The following is a 25,012-nucleotide window of genomic DNA, read 5'->3' as shown; positions in this document are numbered from 1 at the left end:
ATAAAAAATTAGAAGTAATTTACAAAAAAAAGTAATAAAAAGTACTTAATTATGAATTTTAGTATATATATATGATAAAATTTATGCAGCCATTAAAATCATGCTTTGAATAAATGTTTCATGCAGAACAAAATGCTTATGCTATGTTAATCAAAAAAATAAAAATATTAAATTTTGTTTTATGATGCCAATTTCTGGGTTGAATTCTTGGTTATTTTTCTTCTTTATTTTTATTTGTATTTAAATGTTTTCTATAATAAATACTTATTGATTTTATTATCAGAAAAAATGGTACTTTTTTTAAACATAGTTTCATGTTAGATTTTCATTTGCCTTCAAAACAAAACATTTAAAGATTTGGTTAGTAACATTTGGGTACTTTTCAAGTTATATAACAAAATTTACATGCTTTACATATAATATCCAGTGAATGCTAGAAAGTGAACTCAAATATTTATAATTGAATCATTCATGTAAGAAATAGGAAAGTATATAGCTATATACTGAGGAATATTACATGAAAATATCATGCTTCTTTCTAAAATTCATGCCCTTTTTATCTTCAAAAAACAAATATTTCCTTTGTATACATAAACCACATCTTCTTTATGATGAGCACTGGGTGTTTTTCTGTATGTTGGTAAATTGAACACCAATAAAAATTAATTAAAAAAAATATTTCAAGAACAGCTGGGTTTTTATTTTAGGAAAAAAGTAATCTTGACTCTCCTCACACCGTACCCAAAAATTAACTCAAAGCTTAAAGGCTAAAACCATAAATCATCTAAGAAAAACAGAGAGATTAAAAAAAGTCATCATGGCCTTGGCATAGGCAAAAATTTCTTAGGTAGGATACAAAAAGAACAATAAAAGTAATAAAAATGATACACCAGACTTCATCAAAGTTAAAAATCTCTGTTCTCTGAAAGATACCTTTTAAATAATTTTAAAAAGTAAGCCACAAACAACTCAAGTACAAAATAGGCAAAATAATTTGATAGATATTTCATAAAAGAGACTGGCAAGAAAAAATGCAAAGTTACTCAATATCACTAGTTACTAGGCCACAAAAATTAAATCAAATGAGATATTATCACAAGTTTACTGAAATAGCTAAAATTAAAAGCACTGCCTATGAAGTTTTTTGGCCAGATATCTCTTATGTCACTGATGGGAATAGCAAATAGTTTAACAACCTAAAAAAATAAACTGGCATTATTTTACCAAATTAGAATACGCTTAGCATATGACTCAGCACTACCACTACTTGATATTTACCCAAGAGTTGTGAAAACATATGTCCACACAAGGATCCTTGTACAAATGCAGCAGCTTTATTCATAAGAGCCGTGGAACAAACCCAAATGCCCACCATCAGGTGAAAGAGTAAACAAACTGTAGTCTGTACAGTAAGTGACAGGATACTTCTCAGCAGTAACCACTGAAACAATTAATAGCTTGGATTAATCTCAAAACCCTTATGCTGAGTGAAAGTAGCCAGATACAGAGGAGTTCATACTGTTCGTCTTCATTCATCAGAATTTCTTGAATAAGTAAAACTAAGCAATAGTCACAAAACCAGATCAGTGGCAGTGGCTGTCTGCATCTAGAGCGGAGGAAGTGGACTGCGCAGGTGTAGTCTGCCTCACAGAGACAGTACACACAGGGCAACACAGGCTAGATTCGGAAGGAAAAAGATAGTCCCCTGGCTATCAATGTGTTCATTTGGGCTACAAAGCATATTATATGCACCAATAAAGGATAAAAGAAATAGACTAAGTATATAAACAATAAAAATAAAAATAATTTTGCCATGATAATTATTTCAAATATCTTTAAGCATCAAGTTAAACTGAACATTCTATATCCATGAGAACCCTTGGGAAGTATCAAGCATGTCAGGCAATCATTTCATTCACTTAATAATTATTCACTCAACACCCACTATGAGCCAGGCAATGTTTCAGGTGCTAAGGATAGAAGAGGACAAAACTGAAAAAAATTCTACTTAGCTGTTATCTTTCTGCTGAAACATAGCCCTTCAGCAAAAATGGTTTCCAGTGGTTAGAGATCAAATTTGCCCATCCCCACAGTGTTGGTGGGCTATTTGGTATATAATTTTGCCTACCACCCTCTACTAAATCAATTCAAGTCTTTACGGAATTGAAAATCAGATCTTGCCCTCAAAAGACAGATAACGTCTTATTCATTTTTTTTCTTTTAATATCACATATTCTCTGTCTTCCTGATAGTACAGTCTTGATAGGCTGACATTTCATTCACACGATTCTGAATCCCTTTTTCCCTTGCTCAACATGAAAACAAGAGTGGCTTCTTTATCTTCCTGTCCCCTGCTCTGATGCAAATCAAGGATTCCAGTGTTCCCGGAAAGAATTGTTTCAGCTTATTTAATACTAAATTAGTAAAGATTTTGACCAGTGAACTTTCTAAAACAACATCTAAATTCGGAAATGGAAAACATTCTTGTTCCTACCAACTAATTTGCAAAGTGAACAATTTAAATGACTTAATATTCCATTTACTTACCATTAAACTCAAGTAGTTTTAATGAATGAATAAAACGCTAATGTCTGAGTCTTCATTTATATAAAGATAAAAATGTCTTGCACGTATAACTAACAGCATTGCATTCTCCTTCTAAACTTCAGCTGACAATCAACACACCTTTCCTTTTCCAGAAACTTTCAGCGGTTCCCCATTTTCTAGAGAAGGTCCTTTAAATTTGTCTCTATTCCAACTTTCAACCTAAAATCTAGACATTCCCTTTATGTCTGATTCTGCTTCAATCAACCGATTCACTGCTCTCTCATATCCTCACTTTGCAAAAGGGAATAGCTTTCGTCGGGTACTTGATTTGCTCCCCCGTCCACGGCCTCGCGTGCTCACACATGCACGTGGCCCTACTCCTCAGGGCAGGGCAGGGCAGGGCAGGGCAGGGCCTCCCCACGGAGCAGAGTCCCAGGGCGTGAGGCCTATGCTCTGTGCTTAGATTCCGTTGGTTTCAGAGCAGCCAGCCCGAGACTTTTATTAAATAAATGGATTAAAGAATTTTATCAATTGGTCCTATTAAGTTTGGGGGAAAAAAATAATGCTTCACTGCTCTTCAGGACTTTTAACTATTTATTCTAAGACTTCAGAGCTTGGCCCCAGGAGAGCTGCGGGCGAAACTGCCACAGAAGTCCTCCCTGCTGCAGGGGTTCAAGAGGCACAAGACCGCCGAAGCCTGAAATAAGGCAAGGGGAGCCTGTCAGGATACTTTTCTCTTAAGTATATTAAATAAGGTATTTTTTACGCAGGATCAGTGGCCATCTCCTATGTACTCCAGAAACATCCCTAGTTGTGTAAATATTTCACAAATTAGCATATAAATCTTAAGACTGGTTTGCCTAAAACGAGTGTGGGCGCACCTCATTCGAGGGCTGGGAATCTGACTCAAAGTCTGGGTTCAGAAGTCTGACAAACCAGTTTATGAGCTCTTTCTTCGCTCTTACTGGTTATTCAATCTCGGGGAATTTAATCTGCCTTTGTAGGCCTCAGTGTCACATATGAAAATGAGGATAATAATACCTGTCCCAATGCTATGTTGAGAATTCATCAAAACAGTATATATAAAACATCTGACACAGTAAACTTAATGATTGCTCCTTATAACAATTTATTTTCATTCCTAACATTAATATGTCTATGTGGACCGGCAGAGGGATCAGAGTGACTTGTGGATAAAGTAAGAAGTCCAAAGCAAATATCAAAGGTCATAATTTTATAAGGCCTGTAGATTTCTGAACACTATTTATAAATTTGATTGAAAATTATCTGGGAAATCTATGTTCTCCATCCAAACTGTGTCTATATGCCTTACTTTTGGAATGACTATAAATATTGTCACCTGAAAGTTCCAGCGGTCATCCTAATTTATTTATTATTATTTTTAAGAATTTATTTATTCATGAAAGACAGAGACAGAGAGCCAAAGACACAGGCAGAGGGAGAAGCAGGCTCCATGCAAGGAGCCCGATGCGGGACTCAATCCTGGGACTCCAGGGTCACAACCTGGGCTGAAGGCAGACGCTCAACCGCTGAGCCACCCCGGCGTCCCTGTCATCCTAATTTATTAAGGGCAATTCCAATACTGACAACAACACATTTTAATCAATCACATTCATCTACCCTACCCCCAATACATGACACCATATTTTAAAAAAATAATATTAAGGGAAATTTGATGTTAGTTTTAATACTTTACCTCACCAGTTTTCAAACTTCCCTCACACTTGCACACAGGAACTCTTCTCTGAAGCACCAAAGGTTAATCAAACAAAATCAACAAACATCCAGTGTTTAATAAATGACTGCATGGGTAGGTGTTAATGTTATGAGGAGATCATCTAGAAAGAAATAAAGGAAAGGCTGATGCAATAGTCCCCTGTCAAGTTTCCAAGAGAATAAGGCGATCTGTGTCCTTGGGTTTATGAAGGGGGGGTGGGGTGGAACTCAGCTACTCTCCCAGGCGGGATGAAGGGAAACAAAGAAGTACAAAATTGGGTTACTGGTCAGCAATTCCATTCATTTTCTTGATTTCCCTCAAATCAGAGCAGCAGTGAGAAGGTCTTAAGGGTACACAAGTGGTTAACAGTAACTTTTCAAAAGCTTAAAATGCCAGATAAGGTGATACTGCTCTATTAATGATCCGAAATCAGAGGATCTCTAGGAAATATTTTCCTGCCTGGAATTTATACATCCTACTAACCAGGGAGACCTGGCAGGTGTCCACAGTGCGCTGAGTGAGGACAAAACAGTCACTGCAAGTTTTCAGCATATGTACGCCATACTGGTAGCCAGATGAAAGCATGATACCTGAGCTCTCGTACAAACTGACGTTTATTGATAACGAAATCCTTTACTTAATTTAAGTGTTAATAACTAACACCTTAATAACCAAATCCTACTCTACTGGTTGTGAAAATTCTGGCCCTCCCCCTTAACCTCACCATGGAAAAAAAGAAATTTTATACATATAACTATACATATGCAGTCTCTGCCTCCAGTTCCTAGCAGAGAGCATCTCTAACTCTTGTAATTTCCTAAGTGGTAAGACCACTAGGAGCATCTCTTGCTCTAATATTTGGTCTTTGACACGGAACTCCTAAATCCCTTACAATTGATAGAAGTGTCTGTTGTAAGGGAGGGTTGATGGAAGGGAGGTGGTTGGGAAGATGGGGTAAATAGGTGATGAGTATTAAGGAGGGCACTTGTTGGAATGAGCTTTGGGGGTTATGTAAGTGATGCATCACTAAATTCTACTCCTGAAACCAATACTCTGCTAAATGCTAATTTGAATTTGAATTTAAAAAATAAAATAGAAAAAAAGAAGGAGTGTCTTTTGTTCTAATGAGGCAACTCTCAGTGGGCTCCTAAATGGCTCTTTGCTGGGAGCTGGTCATCAGAAACACCACGCCATGATTACAAGCTTGTAACTTTCAGCCTCACTCCTATCCTCTCAGAAGGGGAGAGAGGCTGGAGATTAAGTTAATGACTGATCATTTCTTTGTGATGTGGCCTCCATAAAAATCCTAGAAGTATGGGGATCAGAGAGCTTCTGGTTTGGTGAACACATCTACCTGACAGGAGGTGGCACACCCAACTCCAGTGGGGACAGAAGCTCCTTCCTTTGTGATCCTTCTCAATTTCAGCCTATGCATCTCTTCATCTGGTTCCTTGTTCATGTCCTTTATTGCATTTTTCGTAATAAACTGATAAATATAAGTACGCATTTCCCTGATTTCTGTGAGACATTCTAGAAAATCAATATTAAAGAGGATGAAGGAAACTCCAATTTGTAGCTGGTGAGTCAGAAGTACAAGTGACAATTTGGGCCTTGCCTTGGTTATCTGAAGTGTGGCAGTCCTATGGGACGGAGCCCTTATCTTGTGAGGTCAGATGTTAACACCGAGTAGATAGTCTCAGAATTATGAGACACTCAGCTGATATAGACAATTGCTTCCTGTGGAAAAAGAGCCCACACATCTGGTGTTAGTGGTACTGTATGTATGAGTAAAGGAAAACACAGGAGTGTTTTTCCCATACGCTCACTCTGACTCAGTTTCTTCATATTTTCTTTTCTTTTCTTTTTAGTTTCTTCATATTAAAAAAAGAATACTTCACAGATTTTTTTGGTAAAAAAATTAATGAGTTAACATTTGAAATAATTTAGAATAGTTAACATCTTATAATTATTGTTACTATGATCATTACTGGCTATGTACTTATCTTTGTTTACATATAAGCAACAATTCCTACTTAGATACCCCCCCTTTTTGTAAAATCTTGAGCACTCCCCCCTGACTGTGAAGCCCAACACAGGGCTTGATCTCATGACCCCTGAGATTATGACCTGAGCTGAAATCACGAGTCCAACAATTAACTGACTGAGCCACCCATGTGCCCCCGTCTTTGGGGTTTCTAAGCAAAATCCTTCCATCATATCACTTCCATGTCACTACTTCTCATCTCAGACCATGCATTATTTATGGATTGACCAAAGTTAGATAGTGAAAGAGATTACTTGCCATAGTTTCATAGAACATACAATCATTCATTTGAAGACCAGGATTTTTAAAAATCATGACTCATATTCATTTCATTCGACAGATGGCAACTGAAGCCCAGAAAGATTAATTAACTTGCCCTCAACCATAGGCCCTTAGTGGGTCAGCCAGGAGTAGGATCCACTACAGTAGATTACTGATGCAAACCTACTTCAAATTTGTCCAAAGTGTTTCTAGATGGACTGCAGAAACACTGGTTGTTTTAAATATCTCTTCGTTCAAATATCTAATTGTTCCAGCTTGGGAGGATCACCAGTTAGCATTCCATACCAGTTAGGAGTTAGAAATATCCTTCAGTGCATTTTAATTCTAAGTGGCCCCAGAGAAGAATGAAAAAGTTAACATGCTCCCCTAACAAGTACTTATGTTACCAAAAAGAAATCATTTAGAAAATAGGAAAATAAAAAGGATTTATATGTCTGTATTTAATATTGAAACAGGCCTACATGCTCCCATAAAATCTCTGAAATAATCTTCTTTAAAAACCACATTATTCAACAATTGATATGTGAAAATTATAATTCTGACTCAGTAACAAAGATTTAATTATATTGTATATGCTTCATTCTTCAATAAAATAGAAAAATGCAATTCATTTTAGAAAAAAACTCCATAGAAGTGATGGTTAAGTTTGACATTTGGAATTTAATAATGTAGCCAACTTCCTACTGAACAATACCATTCAGTTGCCTAGCAGGTGTCTAAAATTCAACACATCTAAAATAAACTCTATGTCCACCCTCAAATCATCTCCTCCTACATTATTCCCCTCTCAGGACATTGAACCAAATAACGCCCTCAGAAACCCAAGAGTTCCTTGACATTCCCGTATCCTACACCTGCCAGAGCCAGACATGCATCCAGCTCCCATATTTCAAATATCTTTTCATTTTGACCACTTCCATCACACCTCACGACCACTCCTCTGCTCTAAGTAGGCATCACGGCCTACACCGAATTCATGGGACACTACCATGCCTTCCTACTCAGCCTCCCTAAAGAGAATGGCTCTTCTTCAATCCGTTCTCCACACTGAATCCATAGTGATATTTTCCTAACACTAATGTGATTGTGTCTGCTATGTCTTTGAAATCCATTTGGTGGCTTCCCAATTTTTAAATCCATTCAGTGGATCTTACTCATTTAGTTACCCATGAAATACAATAACAAATCAAACCCACATAAAAAACAAACTAGGACACTACTAATGCCCCATATTTAGTCAAAATATTCATCCCCAATTCATGCACCTACCTCACCTAACACATGACAATAAACACCCTAAATTCCATTATCATAATTGATCTTGCTTGCTTTATATAGTCTTGTTGCATCTCTATATTCTTAAAATGTCTATTTTTAAATTTTAGTTGGTTTTAGTTTTTCAAACTATATCATGTTATTTATCATCTTTGAGGGATATAACTATTATATTATCAAACTTCATTCATATATTCATTTTAACTAACATATATTATTCTCATACTGAAATATCACAGTTCATTCATCAGCTTTCTAACTGATAGGTCTAAAGATTATTTTCAGTTTTATTTTTATAAATAGTAGTGCTATGAAATATTTGTCTATGTGGAAGAAATTTTGAGTGTATGACTATGAGTGATGGGTTATATGTGAATGTTCAGATTTCAGGAATAAGGAACTGCTAACTAAAATTATTATAAAAATGTGGAGATCTGGGTGGCTCAGTCAGTTAAGTGACTGACTCTTGGTTTCGACTCAGGGCATTATCTGGGGTCCTTGATCCCCTGTGTTAGGCTCCACACTTAGCACAAAGTCTACTTAGGACTTGTCTCTCCCTCTCCCTCTGCTCCTCCCTACCTTGTCCTCACTCTCTCATTCTCTCTCTCAAATCAATCAATCAATCAATCTTTTAAAAATGTGAGATATATCACTTCTTACAGTTGGTATTATCAGTAAATTTAATTTTTGCCAATTGAATGGATATAAATATGTCCTGATAGCTTTGGTCTGTGTTTTTCTGATCACTATTGATGTTAATTTTTCCTTCATAAGTTTTTGTTGCTATATGTGTTTCCTTTTCTAAGAACTATCTATTCATTCCTATCACACATTTCTTCCAATTGGGTTATTTGTACTTTTTTTTTTATTAATAATAGTGTGTGTATATATATATTTCTTTTAACATCTACAGTTTGTAACTACTCTTTTAAGGTATATTTTAACGAAACACTTTCTCAACTTTAATATGGTCAAATTTATCCATATTTCCTTTTATGTTCAATGCTTTTTGTGTAGTATTTTAGAATTTTTCCTTAATTCAAGGTCTTATAAATGCTTATTTTTTCTTTCTTTTTTTAATAATAAATTTATTTTTTATTGGTGTTCAATTTGCCAACATACAGAATAACACCCAGTGTTCATCCCATCAAGTGCCCCCCTCAGTGCCCGCCACCCAGTCACCCCCACCCCCCACCCTCTTCCCCTTCCACCACCCCTAATTCATTTCCCAGAGTTAGGAGTCTTCCATGTTCTGTCTCCCTTTCTAATATTTCTTACCATTTCATCTCCCTTCCCCTCTATTCCCTTTCACTATTATTTATATTCCCCAAATGAATGAGACCATATAATGTTTGTCCTTCTACGACTGACTTATTTCACTCAGCATAATACCCTCCAGTTCCATCCATGTTGAAGCAAATGGTGGGTATTTGGCATCTCTAATGGCTGAGTAATATTCCATTGTATACATAAACCACATCTTCTCTATCCATCATCTTTCGATGGACACCGAGGCTCCTTCCACAGTTTGGCTATTGTGGACATTGCTGCTAGAAACATCGGGGTGCAGGTGTCCCAGCGTTTCATTGCATCTGTATCTTTGGGGTAAATCCCCAGCAGTGCAATTGCTGGGTCATAGGGCTGGTTTATTTTTAACTCTGAGGAATCCGCAAACTACCAAAACTGGAACAGGAAGAAATAGAAAATCTGAACAGGCCAATAACCAGGGAGGAAATTGAAGCAGTCATCAAAAACCTCCCAAGACACAAAAGTCCAGGGCCAGATGGCTTCCCAGGGGAATTCTATCAAATGTTTAAAGAAGAAATCATACCTATTCTACTAAAGCTGTTTCGAAAGATAGAAAGAGACGGAGTGCTTCCAAATTCGTTCTATGAGGCCAGCATCACCTTAATTCCAAAACCAGAAAAAGACCCCACCAAAAAGGAGATTTATAGACCAATATCCCTGATGAACATGGATGCAAAAATTCTCAACAAGATACTAGCCAATAGGATCCAACAACACATTAAGAAAATTATTCACCATGACCAAGTAGGATTTATTCCCGGGACACAAGGCTGGTTCCACACTCGTAAAACAATCAATGTGATTCATCATATCAGTAAGAGAAAAACCAAGAACCATATGATCCTCTCATTAGATGCAGAGGAAGCATTTGACAAAATACAGTATCCACTCCTGATCAAAACTCTTCAGAGTGTAGGGATAGAGGGAACATTCCTGAACATCTTAAAGCCATCTACGAAAAGCCCACAGCAAATATCATTCTCAATGGGGAAGCACTTGGAGCCTTTCCCCTAAGATCAGGAACAAGACAGGGATGTCCACTCTCACCACTGCTATTCAACATAGTACTGGAAGTCCTAGCCTCAGCAGTCAGGCAACAAAAATAAATAAAATTTATTCAAATTGGCAAAGAAGAAGTCAAACTCTCCCTCTTCACCGATGACATGATACTCTACATAGAAAATCCAAAAGACTCCACCCCAAGATTGCTAGATCTCATACAGCAATTTGGCAGCATGGCAGGATACAAAATCAATGCCTAGAAGTCAGTGGCATTTCTATACACTAACAATGAGACTGAAGAGAAATTAAGGAGTCCATCCCATTGACAATTGCACCCAAAAGCATAAGATACCTAGGAATAAACCTAACCAAAGAGGTAAAGGACTATACCCTAAAAACTATAAACACTTCTGAAAGAAATTAATTTTTTTCAACTAAAAATTCTAGTTTTATTGTTGACTTTAATAAATCCAAAGTTTATCTTGATTTATTACATGCGTTAGGCATCCAACTTCATATTTTCCACATGGATTACCATCTTATTTCCAGATCCATTTATTGAAGAAATCTCTCCCCACACTGATCTGCAGCACTCCTGCCATATTCTGAATGTCCAACATGTGTAAGTCTACTTCTAGAGTTCTAGAGTCTCTATGCTATTCTATTAAGTAATTTGTCTACCCATTGTGACCCCTTGTACCAATACTACAGTCTTAATTACTCTAATTTTATAAGAGCTCTGCAGTTTTCTCATTCAGAAGTATCCCGTAATCTGTTATTTCATAAAAATTCTAGTACTTTCCTTTCCATTTTCCATCTCTGAGCTATGTTCTTTTCTCTTCCTTTCTTTTCTTTTTCTAGATATAATTGATGCAGAACATTATGTAAATTTAAGGTGTACAAAATGTTGATTTAATGGTACTTAAATAATTGAGGAATTGATAAATAAATAATTGTATCTCAAAAATTAATTTATAGTGTATGCTCATTCTGGGTACTTAAAACTGTTTAAAATTTAGGACTAAAAGAGATCTGAGAAACCACCTACTCCAAACCCTTTTTTTTTAAATAATAGAGACACATAAGACCAGAAGGATCAACTTTTTTTAAGTCAAAAAGCCAGTTTTTAGCAGAACATGAAATTTTCAGTCAAGTAGAGTTTACACGGCATCACCTGCCTGTATATAAAATATTAAATGTGTGGCACCATTCCTAAATAAAGTTAATATTCTAAAATAATAAATAACAATAGAAAATACAATTAAAATCCTGAAGTCATTTCCATTTGTTCAAGACAAATATTAATGTACAACATTAAACAAGTCTTAAAAATAAGGAGAATACAGTTTAATTTTACAACTTAAGTATGAGGAAAAATTACTACTTTTGCCTTGCATCATTAAATTTCACATTTTGAGATTTAAGACTGAGCATTAAGCACTTAAATCAGCAAAGCTGTACTTTTTTGTACTTGCAGAATAAGCTGTCATAGTTTTGCTGAATCAGACGATGACATATTTTTGTGACCAATCTAGATGGCTCTATTCAACAAATGACAAAGTGATCATTCCAAACTGATGAGATCCACCAAAACACATTTCCACTTTCAGCCAAGCAGCAGCTCAACTGATTTAACAAAGAAGTAGAGAAGGAGGATTTTTTTCTGGGATTTTAACCAAAGATGAGCATATCAATCCCCATGTTCATCTATCAAAAACTGATAGACTCATAAAGTTCTCCTCTTTGAATAATTCTAGCATAAAGGCATAAAATATGCATATAAACTACCTAAATGGGTCTAGGCTCAGTCACTTCCAATGTACTTTCAATTTTTTTTGCCAGTCAAAAATTACAGTGAGTCAAACTCATTTTGAAAAAGAGGAAGATAGAATTTCTTCAACTGAGCAAGAGCATTACTGCAATCTAAAGTGAAAGAAAAGTTGAAAATACTCTTTTAACAAAACTAATTTTTGGAAACACTCTTCTGTGTTTCCTAAGCCTCATATAACCAAATAGTATCAATGAAATTATGTTTATTCACATACTTTGATTAATGAATAACCTCAAAAATATCTGTAGCATTAAAAGTAAACTACATCCATTAAACAAAGGCAAAACTCATGTCAGTAATTTAGATTCTCTTTTCCAAAAGGTACAAACATTCCAAATGGGTCTCAAAGCTTGTCTTTTGTTATATTTATTAAAAAAAAAACTTTTGCTAAGTAGAGAATTAATATAAACTAGATTTCAAGAAAAACAATATTTAATTCAATGATAATAAAACTAATTTCAAGCATCCTAAGTATGTTAGAAGCACCCCTATACTAGGAGTATTCTGGAAATATTTTAATAAATCTAGAAGTTGTTAACAAAAAGCATAGAGAAAGTTATTTGGAATTACTGCAGAAAATGAATCCCTGTAACTTGACTTAAAAAAATCACCACTTTAAAAATCATTAGCTTTCTTATGTAGTCATTGAAACTGGTCCATAAAGAAGGATATAATAGTGAGCTAACGTGACGTTAATTGTGTACTTGAAATTATAAAGGCATCAATCTGGTGCCCATAGATTGAATCTGGCCATCCATATATGTTTTGTTTAAAAAGTTGTTTGTTTTAAAAAAAAAAGTTTGTTTTATTGTTTTTGGAAATCTGTAGGTGTGTCATGTGTCCTTACCTTTTGCTACCATCTCCTCTATCTCACTTCAGTAGCTTTTCCCTTTTATGTTATGTGTTTAGCCTCCAAAGGCTTTTCCTTCTGGAAGCCTAAACTTTAAATTCAGTCCAGTTTAAATGTTCACAAAATTGTTCCTTCTGTACCGTCATCGAACACTGGAATTATTAAAATTGGAAGGTACCTTGGAGGTTAGCTAACTCTTCTCATTTCTTCCAACAAGACTCCTGAGGCTGAGAAAGTAAAGTAGCTTTCCCACAGTTAAATGGACTTTAAAGTGCTGACAAAATGCTCTTCTAACTCAATAGCTTAAAAAAAAAATCCTTATTTCAAAGTTTCATGTTTTGTCAAGAGTCACCACAACTCTCATCTCTATAAAAGCAACATTTGCTTCATAAGCACTTACCCCTGAGTGCAGGTAACAGGGATCTCTCCTTCTTGTCATCACATTTGTTACATTCACTGAAGTACAGGAGTAAGAAGACGTCAACAAGAACCCACATCAGTGAAGTGGCTAGAACCACCTTGCAGTAAACAAACCTCCTCATGTCTTCCCTTGATTTCTAGTTAACACATAGATTGGACACAGATGCTACAGTGATAAATCCAAGCCACAGGGGTGAGCTCCAATGTAAAAGCAGGATGCATCCCACTGTATTAAAAAAAGAAGGAGGAAAAGAAAATTTCATTATTGTATAGTTTGTTTTGCATAAAAGAGATATAACATGAAATTTAATATTTCCATCTATATCAGCACTCAGCCTTCAAATTCAGAATGAAAAACCTAAATAAGTGAAAACTGTAAGCAAGCCAGGTGGCTAAAATTCTAACAGCTAATCCCAGATCTGTCACTACTCTGCTGGGCACTTGACAACTCTTTGATTTCTTCAGATTGTATTCTTTTCTTAAGAAGTCCTATCATGAAACTCTGTAGAGCAGCAGATTGTCAAATAGAGGAACCCTGAATTTACCGATTCAGCACTTCTGAGGAGCCAATACTGAAGAGTCAGAAATCATCCTGGTATACAATATATGATAGTAGCTAAGAACTGACCTTTATACACAGGCCTGCATTGTTCACCTTTCTGTGGGACTCTTTAAAAATTTTTTTAAATATTTATTTACTTATTTGAGAGAGCAAGCATGAATGGGAGGGACAGAGGGAGATGGAGAAAGAACCTCAAGGGATCCCTGGGTGGCTCAGCGGTTTAACCCCTGCCTTTGGTGTGATCTTGGAGACCCGGGATCAAGTCCCACATCGGGCTCCCTGCATGGAGCCTGCTTCTCCCTCTGCCTGTGTCTCTGCCTCTCTCTCTCTGTGTGTCTTTCATGAACGAATGAATGAATAAAATCTTAAAAAAAAAGGAAAGCAAATCAAAAAAAAAAGAAAGAACCTCAACTCAAGCAGACTCCATACTGAGCCTAGAGCCCGATGTGAGGCTGGATCTCACCCCACAAGATTACAACCTGAACCAAAGAGTCAGACACTTAACAGACTGTGCCACCCAGGCTCCCTCTGGGGAGCCCTTTTAAGCCTCTGTTTTCTTGTCTATAAAATGAAAATTAAAATGCCAAACCTAAAGATTTGCTATAAGGACTAACCACAATAATGCTTGTAAAACATCCTGCAGAATAGATAATTATTAATATTAACATGAAACAAACAAAAATTCTCAAATTCTCAAAAAGGACTAATGTATGAAATAAGTCATCAGTCAGTTATTTAGCTGTAAAAACCCACCTGGTCTGCAAAGAAAGTATCCACAACAAATGTATATTTTAGAATACATATTACACATTCAAAAAAATTAGCAGAAGGAAAACAAAATATTAAAGTGACTTAAAATAAAATAAAATAAAATAAAGTGACTTAAAATAACCAAAGCACAAATTCTAAAAAAAAAACATAAAATATAAGTGCAAAATTGTTGAGAGATATTCAAAGGAAATGTAGAATTAACAATGTAAACATATTTTTAAAATTTATACTATAAAGAGTAATGGCTACCTCATTAATTTATTTACAGTAAATTTATAGCTAAGTCATGTACTGTAAATATAACAAGCCAAAAATATTCTCATATCATTTGCTACATTTAAAATAATATCAGGGTGCCTGGGTGGCTCAGTAGGTTAAGCGTCTGCCTTAGGCTCAGATCATGATCCCGGGGTCTTGGGATTGAGTCCTCCATCCAGCTCCTTGCTCAGCGGGGAGCCTGCTTCTCCCACTCCCTCTGTCTGCTGCTCCCCCTGCACTCTTTCTCTCTCTGTCAAATGAATAAATAAAATCTTCAAAAAAGTAAAAATAAAAAATAAAATAAAATAATATCAATTGTGGGGCTCCTGAGTGGCTCAGTCAGTTGGGTGTCCAACTCTTGATTTCAGCTCCCGTCATGATCTCAAGGGTGGTGGGACTGAGCCCCATGTTGGTTGCTTGGGATTCTCTTTCCCTCTCCTTCTGCCCCTCCCTCACCCCCCACTCACTCTCTCTCTAAAAAAATAAAATAAAATAATATCAACTGAAATATAAAATTTCTGATGTGAATAAGTAACATAGTGTTGGAAGATATTGGGAAGAACAGCTATTAAATACAAAGATACTTGGAATATTTCATAAATACCTGTCTCAAAAACATCAAAGTGCAATTTGCTGAGGCAGCTCTTTAAATTAATGGCAGCTGACTTTGCATCATAAAGCAAAACAAATGCTGCTGCCTGTTATAACCTACCCAGACTCATAATGAATTTAAAATTTAGAGTGACGGTTGAAAAACATTATAACAGAGTCTATTTTCAATATCTACATTAAATTTACATGTATTTAGCATACAAAGACTAAAAAAAGAAAGGTGCAAAATGTGCAAATCTAGGGAATACATGATATTTGGGGTTTATCTGTTTGCTTATTATTTTTCTTGAAAAAATGGCATGTTAATTATCTCCTTTGTTTCACTTCAACTCCATTTTTCCATAAAGAGTATAACTAAACATTGGAACTCAACCATTAAACTTGATAACAAGGGAATAATTCCCTATGTATATTTCCTGTTGGTTTGTGTATTCTTTACTGAATAGGAGATATGAAACAATTCAAGTCAAATGTTCTTTCTTTGGTCCTATGATAAAGTAGTTCCCTTCAGTTTATTGTGGAAAAAAAGTCCCACAGAAAAGCATATATAACACTGATGGTTACCAAATGGCCATTCCCCAGATTTAAGACAGGAATATCTTAAAATAAAAGATCCTGTAATAAAATATCTTATATGTTATACAGAGATCTATAATAAAAGGCATAACCAATATCATCCCTGGCTCTGTCATCAAATGAAAAGATATCTCTGGGTAGGCATTTTGCCGCTCTGTGCTTCACTGCCTTTACTTGTAACATATTTCCTGTCGTATTCACCTCACAAAATATTGTAAGGCTTAAGTGAGATAAAGTATGAGAACATTTTTAAATGAAAATATAAAAAATATTATAATAAAAAATGTGAAATCACTTAATATTAAATATTAAAAAATGTCTAAGATAAGACATTTCCTAATAAGAGCTTAACAGTTAAGGTTATTCAGAATTTAATATTAGCTTTAATTATAATAAAAAGTCAAAACCATATCTTATTGCCATTTCAAGCATTATTCAAATTATTCTAATTTCATAGCCTGATAGAGTTATATATCAAGTCATTAGCACTGAGAGAAGTCTCCTAACTATTTTAAGTGATAAAACTACACTACTATTTTAATTTTTATTTATTCGTAAAACAGTCTTTCCTCATATATTTCAAGTTCTATATATCTTTCTCTCTCTATATATATATATACATATATATATATATCTCAAGGTATATCTCTACCTTGAGAACACCTCTACCTTAAAAATACACTAAATTTTATCATTTATAAGTTTTATCTGCTGGCACTCGTGTAATAGTAATCTCATATATTCTAATACACTTCACAAGAACAAAACTGAGCAAAAAGATGGTATAATATACACACTAACAGTAACCAACATAAGCACAGTTGGTGGCCCACGTTAATTTAAGAGAATCAGCATCTGCATAATGTTTTTATTCCAGTAAGCTTCTATTTATTTGCAAACATTTCTCTATTTCTCAAACCAAATCCAAGTTCTGCAATAGCACTGGCTTGCCAAACCAATGTGGAACATGACTAACTTGCATAAACTACAGCCTCTTCTATCTGAAAACACAGCCCCTTTCCTAATTGTTTCACTCTCTTTTGAGCAGTTATTTCTCTCGAAAAGTATTTCTCTAGGTGGGAATACTTTGATTTTATTTATTTTTTTAGGCAGCAATACTTTTAAAAGAAAATCATCAAGTACCATCTTGCTAGTCAATTGCCTTTCTTTTTCTTCTCGCCCACCAAATCATATCAGACAGATATTCTATGACCTATTACAGGATTTTTGTTTAAACATATGCACCATTTTCTTATTGATCAAAAATAGATTTCAAATTTTAAAACATCTAGATAGAGCTTAGGAATTTAGTGAATACGTTTTTAAATAAGGAGAAAAAGGGTTTTTGTTTGTTTTTGAATTAGGAGATTATCACTTGCATGGAGAGTCTACTTTAGTTGCTACTAGACATATTTTTTTTCTGTACTCATATATTTTATTTTGTAGAAAATTGCATAATAGGTGCAAATTTATTCAATCTACTTTGTGAGGCTATATGTGAGGCTGCCAAAGGATCCCAGGAGCTAGTATACGATTGCTGCTAGTGCTCCTAGAAGTCTCAGGCACCAGCATACTTCAAATGTCTTACATAGCTATGCAGGAGCTTCTGTGAGCTGATGACTGGACAAATGTGCAGAATTTGCTATATGGACTGATAAATCTAATGTGTAAGCACTGAAAAAAATACTCTGCATCAGCCACAGGTATGCTTAACAGGAAGACTGATCTATGTATGAATGAAGATCAAAAGATTAAGATGAGCTACCCATAGCCTAAACCAATGGGTCCACTATAAAAAAATCACAACACACAGGAATATATACTAAGAGAGAAAGAAGCAACGATGATGCCAAATGAATGTCTACGTGGAAAAAGTAGAACAGAATTTTTTTAAAAAGCATTTTAAAAATGCTTGCATTTAAACTAAGGAAAGTTGAATAACTCATATAAAATGTGACTGTTAGGAGGCACCCTAGCATAAGATCTAAAATTATGTAGTGCAGAGTTAGAATGCCATGGGTTGAATCCGAATTCCAATACTGACTAATTGTATGACTTAATTCAAGTTACTTATATCTATGCCTCAGTTTCCTAATCAGAAAGTGTGAACAATAATAATTACCTGACAGGCTATGATGAGTATTGAATAAACTAATGCATGCAAGAACTTAGGAGGGCTCAATATACATTAATTATAATCAGTAGTAATAGTAATATTATTATCATCATGAACATCATCAAAAGAATGAGAGAAAAGAATGAGAATTTTCTTTGCCCATCCTTTCAAAAGTAGTATATATTCAGTATGTGTGTATTCAGGGCATCAGAGGACAAGACGAGCATCACAAATACATTTATTATTAATGATTTTATCACAAATTATAGCATTTTATATTTAATAATCACAAATATAAGTTATACCTCATTTTTTAAGGCAAAAACAAAATGTTTGCATAGCTATCATTTGATTCTCTGATGAATATCTCTCTGACCCTTTTCCTAATTGTTCTCTTTGGCAGTGACTTGAGTCTCCAGACTCTTCCTTACATATACATTGCCTCAGGGTATTTGCATATGCTGTTTTCTCTGTCCAATGGCATGGTCATGGCTCCCTGCTCTTACTTCCTTCAGACCTTACTTCCTTCCTGCTCAAATGTCAAATCTTGGAGAGCTTTCCTATCAGCCTATATAAAATAACACACACAACGTAGTCACTCTGTACTTCTTAACTCATTTTATCTTTCTTCTTTGTACTATTATTCCCAAACATAGTAAAAGATTAATTGGATTTTTAATTTGTTTATTAGCTGTTCCTCTTTCTTAAATAGTAACTTATATGAGAACAAGATTTCACATGTCTCACATATTCCTTTTTTCACTCCAATATATTTAAGTTTTTAAAACTCTAGCACTGGGGGTTGGGGGGCAGGGTAACTGAGTGATGGACATTAAAGAGGACACAAGATGTAATGAGCATTGAGTGTACAATTGATGAATCACTGAACTCCACCTCTGAAACTAATAATACACTATATGTTAATTAATTGAATTTAAATTTAAAAAACAAAAATAAAAATTTTAAAAAGGAATAAACAAACAAATAAATAAAACTCCAGCACTGGTTGTTATGGATTGTTATTATGAATTTTGCCACAACCATCCCCCAAAATTCATATGTGAAGTCCTAACCCCCAGTATTTTAGAATGTGACTGTTTTTGGAGACAGAGTTTTTAAAGACGTACTTAAGGTAAAATGAGGTCATACACGTTGGCCCTAATCCAAATGACAGGCATCGTTATAAATACAATATGACACAATCAGAGGAATGATCAGGTGAAAACAGAGAGGGAGCCATCTATACACCACAGAGAAAGACCTAATGAAATGAATGAAACAAAGTCTGCTGACACATTGATTCTGAACTTCTAAAAATCTGTGAGAAGATAAATTTCTGTATGTAAGCAACCCCGTCTGTATTATTTTGTTATGGCAGCTGTACCAAACTTTCCCCTATTCCACTCCTACAAGCAAACAGATGACTATGACTGGAAAGGGCTCCCCGCTACTCCAAATACACTGGCTGTTCTCATTTTCACACTATAAACTCCCATCACACTACAAGTAGGCTTTCAGTGCTTTGCTGCAATCCTGCAACAGTTCCTAATCAAATCAATCTCCATCTATCAGGAGACTTTTGCAGCTTGTTTTCTTTCCCCAGACTGCCATCCCCACACTTTTTCCTCTTAGCCCATTCTGACACTTATTTAGCAGAAAAGATATACATATTTGAAGGAGTGCTGTGCCTACTGCCATGTTGAATGTATGAACTTACTTGTTTCTATTACTGCCAAGCCTAAATTTGCAAGTCCAAGAGTTACGATGGATGACTGTCCTGGGAGCTCAACACCCTCTACTCTCATGTAGGATTTCACTTATGCATTGCAATTGTCTGCTCTGCATCATTTTTTTCTCCTCTAGTAAGTCAACGCTATTAAAACAAAGATGCTGTATGAAGAATCATCATAAAATAAACTAATTTGACCCCACATCCCTCTTCAGCTATTCCTCTAGACCTTGCTCACCTTTAATACAAAACTTCTGGAAATAATTATGTATAGCCCTGTCTATATATCCCATATCCTTAACCTCATAATTTTGCTTAAATTTAACAGGCTTTAGCCCCTGCCACTATATGGAAACTTTATTTGATATAATCACAGCCAATGGTCAAAGTCAACGTCCAATCCTCAAGCACCATTTTACATAACTCCCAAGTAGCATTTGACATACCTTGGCCAAAAACCTCATACTCTTTTTCTTTTTTCTTTCAGCTGTAGAATTTACTGATTCATCACCTACATAAAACACCCAGGGATCATCACAAGGACCCTCCTTAATACCCATCATTGGTTTAATCCATCCCCACCCACCTCCCCTCCAGTAACCATCAGTTTGTTCTCCATAGTTAAGAGGCTGCTTCTTGATTTGTGTCTCTTATTTTTTCCCTTTGTTCATTTGTTTTATTTATTTATTTATTAAATCCACATATAAGTGAAGCTATATGGTATTTGTCTTTCTCTGACTTATCTCACTTAGCATAATACTCTCTAGATCTGTCCATGTCATTTCAAATGGCAAGACTTCATTCTTTTTATTGCTGAGTAATATTCCATTATACACATATACACAAACACACACACACACACACTTTATCCAAACATATCCAACTGTTTTTCTCAGCTGATGGACATTTGGGCTCCTTCCATAATTTGGCTATTGTTGATAGTGCTGCTGTAAACATTGGGGTGCATGGATACACGCCATAGGATACATAAATCCTCTGGGTAAATACCTAGTAGTGTAATTGCTGGGTCATAGGGTAGTTATATTTTTAACTTTTTGAGAAACCTCCATACTATTTTCCAGAGTGGCTGCACCAGTTTGTATTCCCACCAACAGTGTAAAAGGGTTATTACCCTTTCTTTGCATCCTTGCCAACATCTATTGTTTCCTATGCAACTTTTTTTTTACAAGAAAAAGTTTCCGCCTCTTATAGAGTTGTCCATTCTGAACTTTCATCTAAATGGCATCAAACAATGTATGATACTTTCTGTCTTCTTCACTTAGCATAATATTTTCATGTCCATGTTGTAGCATATACCAGTACTTCATTTCTTTTTCTTGACAAATAACATCCCATTGTATGGGCATACCACAATTTATTTATTCATTTATCAGTTTGTCTATTTTGAATTGGTTATTATGACTAGTGATATTCAGAATATAAAAAATTTGGTTATTATTAATAATGTAGCTCTGGACTTTCATGCACAAATATTTATATGGACACATGTATTCATTTCTCTTGAGCATATACCTAGAAGTTCTATCACTCAATCATATGCTATCCTTATCTTCTTCTTTTTAATTAATTAATTGATTAATTATTTTATTTATTTATTTATTTATGATAGTCACACAGAGAGAGAGAGAGAGGCAGAGACACAGGCAGAGGGAGAAGCAGGCTCCATGCACCGGGAGCCCGATGTGGGATTCAATCCTGGGTCTCCAGGATCATGCCCTGGGCCAAAGGCAGGCGCTAAACTGCTGCGCCACCCAGGGATCCCGCTATCCTTATCTTCTTAAATGCACTCCTATAATAATCTCTCTGCACAGAAGTCAGGTTGATCCTGTTAAAATTTAAATTTAATCTCTTCTGTGTTCTGTTTACTATTGACCAATAACTTTCTATTACATTTAAAATAAATTCCAAATCCTTATCTTGACCTATAGCATTCAACCAAATCTGGATCCTGACTGCCTTTAAGACCTCACCTTCCATCTCTCTTGCTCCTTCACTCAATGCAATCTAGAATCTTCAGGCTTGAAGTTCTCCGTGAACACTCTTTCCCTAAATAATCCAATGGCACACCCTGTACCTTTTATTCAGATCACTGCTCATATCCTCAGAGATTTATTTTCTGGACCAATGTATCTAACATAATGCCCTGCCACCATCTATGTCATATACTTACATAATTTATTCAGAGTGCATATCACAAGTACATGTTTATTTATTGCTTACTTTCCCCATAATATTATGTCCATTATTTTCCATGCTATTCTTAAGATACTAAAAACAGTTTTTAGCATAAAATAGGTGTTTGATGAACATTTGTTGAATGAGTGAATTAAAGAAGGACTGAGAAGTAAAAGCTCCGATAAAAATGTGGCAAAATTAAACAAGTACTGGCAATAATAATAATGAAAATCTAAAACATACTATTTGTTTGGTTCCACTGTAGGTTATCAGTCACTCTAAATTGAAAATAAATACAAACTTGTTCACTGACATAAAGCTGTTCTCTCCTTCCATGCCCTCTGACACCTATTGTCTGCTCTAATCAGATCTCAGCTGTTTTAAGAACAAAAAGATTATTAAGGATAAGGTTGAGGGGGACGTCTGATGGCTTAGTGCTTGAGTGCCTGGTTTGGCTCAGGGAGTGATCCTGGGGTTCTAGAATTGAGTCCTGCATCAGGCTCCCTTGAGGGAGCCTGCTTCTCCAACTGCCCATGCCTCTGCCTCTCTATATATATCCCTCATGAATAAATAAATAATCTTTAAAAAAGAAAAAGGATAAGGCTGAGTTATCCTGTCACCAGAGTGGACAGAGGCCATATGTACCTCCTGTATAATTATGGTTCAGAAGTTGGGGGGCGAGTTGGTGGGGGGAGGTCTCATACCTATAACTCTGTCTGAGTGTGGCAGGTTTAGTACAGGCACTGAAGTCACCAACCTACCCAAGTCACAATCCTGCCTGGTCTCAGGTTATAGTGCTGCTGTCATAGTCTAATCAGCCACCTTTGGCCATACCACTGTGGCCCACAAAACTAAACTGGGTCATGTTTTTTGATTTCCAGACCATCCACAGTCTGACAATAGTATGTCTTTCATCATAAAGGCCAGCCAACAATAGAACAATAATAACAATATTAGATATATTCTCCACACTTCCTAGCATTCAGAGTTTTTTGATGAATGTTGGAATGACATCCTCAAAAAAGACTGAAAAAAATACGTGACCAACCTTCTAATCACCTCCCAGTCCACCCACTTGAGCAAAGCAGTTGGCTCACTAAATTTGGCCTTTCTCCCCAAAAATTCATATTTTCTTGATCACCTACTAATGATCTGGATGAAAGGGGTAGGAAACTATGTAAAACTATTTTGAAAATACAAGATTCCCCTCATCCTTTGCTGGACATGGCACATTTTTCTTTCCTGTAACAGGAACCCCAAGCCAACCTGATTAGTATACTACTAGGTAACAGCCCAGGCAAAAGAGAGACTAGCATATTCAAACTTAATTCTGATACAGCCATCTCTTTTCGGATCAACAGGGTCCTAGAGAATGGGGATAATAAGCTCTTGATTGTATGTACTGCTAACTGAATCCCCATACGATGGCTGGTGTGGGCCAAAAAGAAAGGTATTTGTAATCTTTGAAAAACTGTCTTTTTCCTACTTACTTTTAACTCTGACATATGAAAGGTCTCAATCAGAGTAAAGATGATTGATAAAAACAGGTGAAGTTATATTTATTGAGCTAAGACACAACAAATTTCATGGCTTTGGAAGAAGATTAAAATCTTGACACCTGGGTAGAAAATAGATTGCATCCCAAAGGATAGAGGAAAGGGGTGGTGTCAGTTCATGTTCTCTCTGTCACCCAGATCCAACATCAGAGCCTGGCAAAATAATCACCTGGCCTGCCTGGGTAAAGCAGCTCCTGTGGTTGGCACTCTGACTGCTATTGTTACCTAAACTTGATTTCTGAAGAGTAGAATTAATTTATAGTCTTTTGTAGGTCTGAATTTTAATATAAGCATGTGTTACTTTGAGAATAAAACTATGACCTTAATTATAAAAAGCAAAATATTCCTCTAATTTATCCTACAGTTGCAACTGAATGTCTACACAGATGTCAACAGTGTGTTAGGCACTAAAGATAAAAGATATAGAAAGATATAAGCCCTGTCTTCTGGCCTGGGATCCAGGAGGAGAAACAAAAGGGTACTAGAATAGAGGTAAGAAAGGATATACATGAAACATTAGGAATATTCCAAAATGTGAAACTTTTTTTAATGTAGCTATTATATATAATTATTGATGTTGAGACAATGTGCAACAAAGTTATTGAGCATGGCAAGATTGGAAGAGTGAAGTTTTATAGAGAATGTTTATAAGGCAAATGTTTATAAGGCCACTTGTCAAGACAGTTTGTTATACATTGATCTTTATAGTCCTGATTGTATATAAGAATATGCATTCTATGAAGATGCCATGAATGACAAAGCCTAAAGTATATGTTACTAAGACTTAACAAGCAATAGATTATCTTTAGAATAATAAAATTAAGTCTTCATGAAGTAAGCTTGTAAAAACCTACTTATGACTCACAAAAAGATAATGAAATTAAGCAGTTTTAAAAACTCTATTCATCAACCTAAAATTTGCTCATCATTTATTTTTTTAGGTATTATTTAATGACAGCTCAGGATTCATCTTATAAAATAGCATACTAGTAGGTAAAGATTTTTCATTAATAGTTACCAAGAAGGGAAAACAGAAATCCAAAATGTTCAACTGGAGATAAAACCTAGAGATTTAAGACAACAGTAAAGCATTTAGACAGTTCCCAATAGATACCTGGCAGTAAACTGGCCATCTTCTGTCATAAATCACATGATTAAAAAAGAAAATAACTGTTTCCACTGAGACATCAAACCATTAGAAAATCTTAGCTTCAGCTTCCTAGCTTCCTACCATTAAGGCTTTTGAATTCTTCATAAAAAAAAGACGTAAGGCATGAATTACAAGTGTTCTTTATTTGAAATGTGGAAGGGAACATAGCTATTTATTGTCTAGGCTTTC

General features: G+C 35.4%; 1 protein-coding gene across 5 annotated transcripts in view; it reads right to left on the bottom strand.

Moving 5' to 3' along the window:
* GALNT13 (polypeptide N-acetylgalactosaminyltransferase 13) overlaps positions 1-25,012 on the bottom strand; it is a 514,036-nt gene that overhangs the window by 419,765 nt on the left and 69,259 nt on the right. For 4 of the 5 annotated variants that reach the window (XM_041722124.1, XM_041722123.1, XM_041722125.1 and 1 more), the window contains exon 3: positions 13,278-13,523. In XM_041722124.1, coding sequence (XP_041578058.1) covers positions 13,278-13,419 — 142 coding nt within the window. In that variant the 5' untranslated portion in view covers positions 13,420-13,523. Of the gene's footprint in view, positions 1-13,277; positions 13,524-25,012 lie in introns of those variants that run through there. The other variant, XM_041722126.1, reaches the window with a different exon arrangement.

The sequence above is a fragment of the Vulpes lagopus genome, chromosome 11 (genome assembly GCF_018345385.1).
Source record: "Vulpes lagopus strain Blue_001 chromosome 11, ASM1834538v1, whole genome shotgun sequence".
Lineage (NCBI taxonomy): Eukaryota > Metazoa > Chordata > Mammalia > Carnivora > Canidae > Vulpes > Vulpes lagopus.
This window is presented reverse-complemented; position numbering and strand designations above follow the sequence as displayed.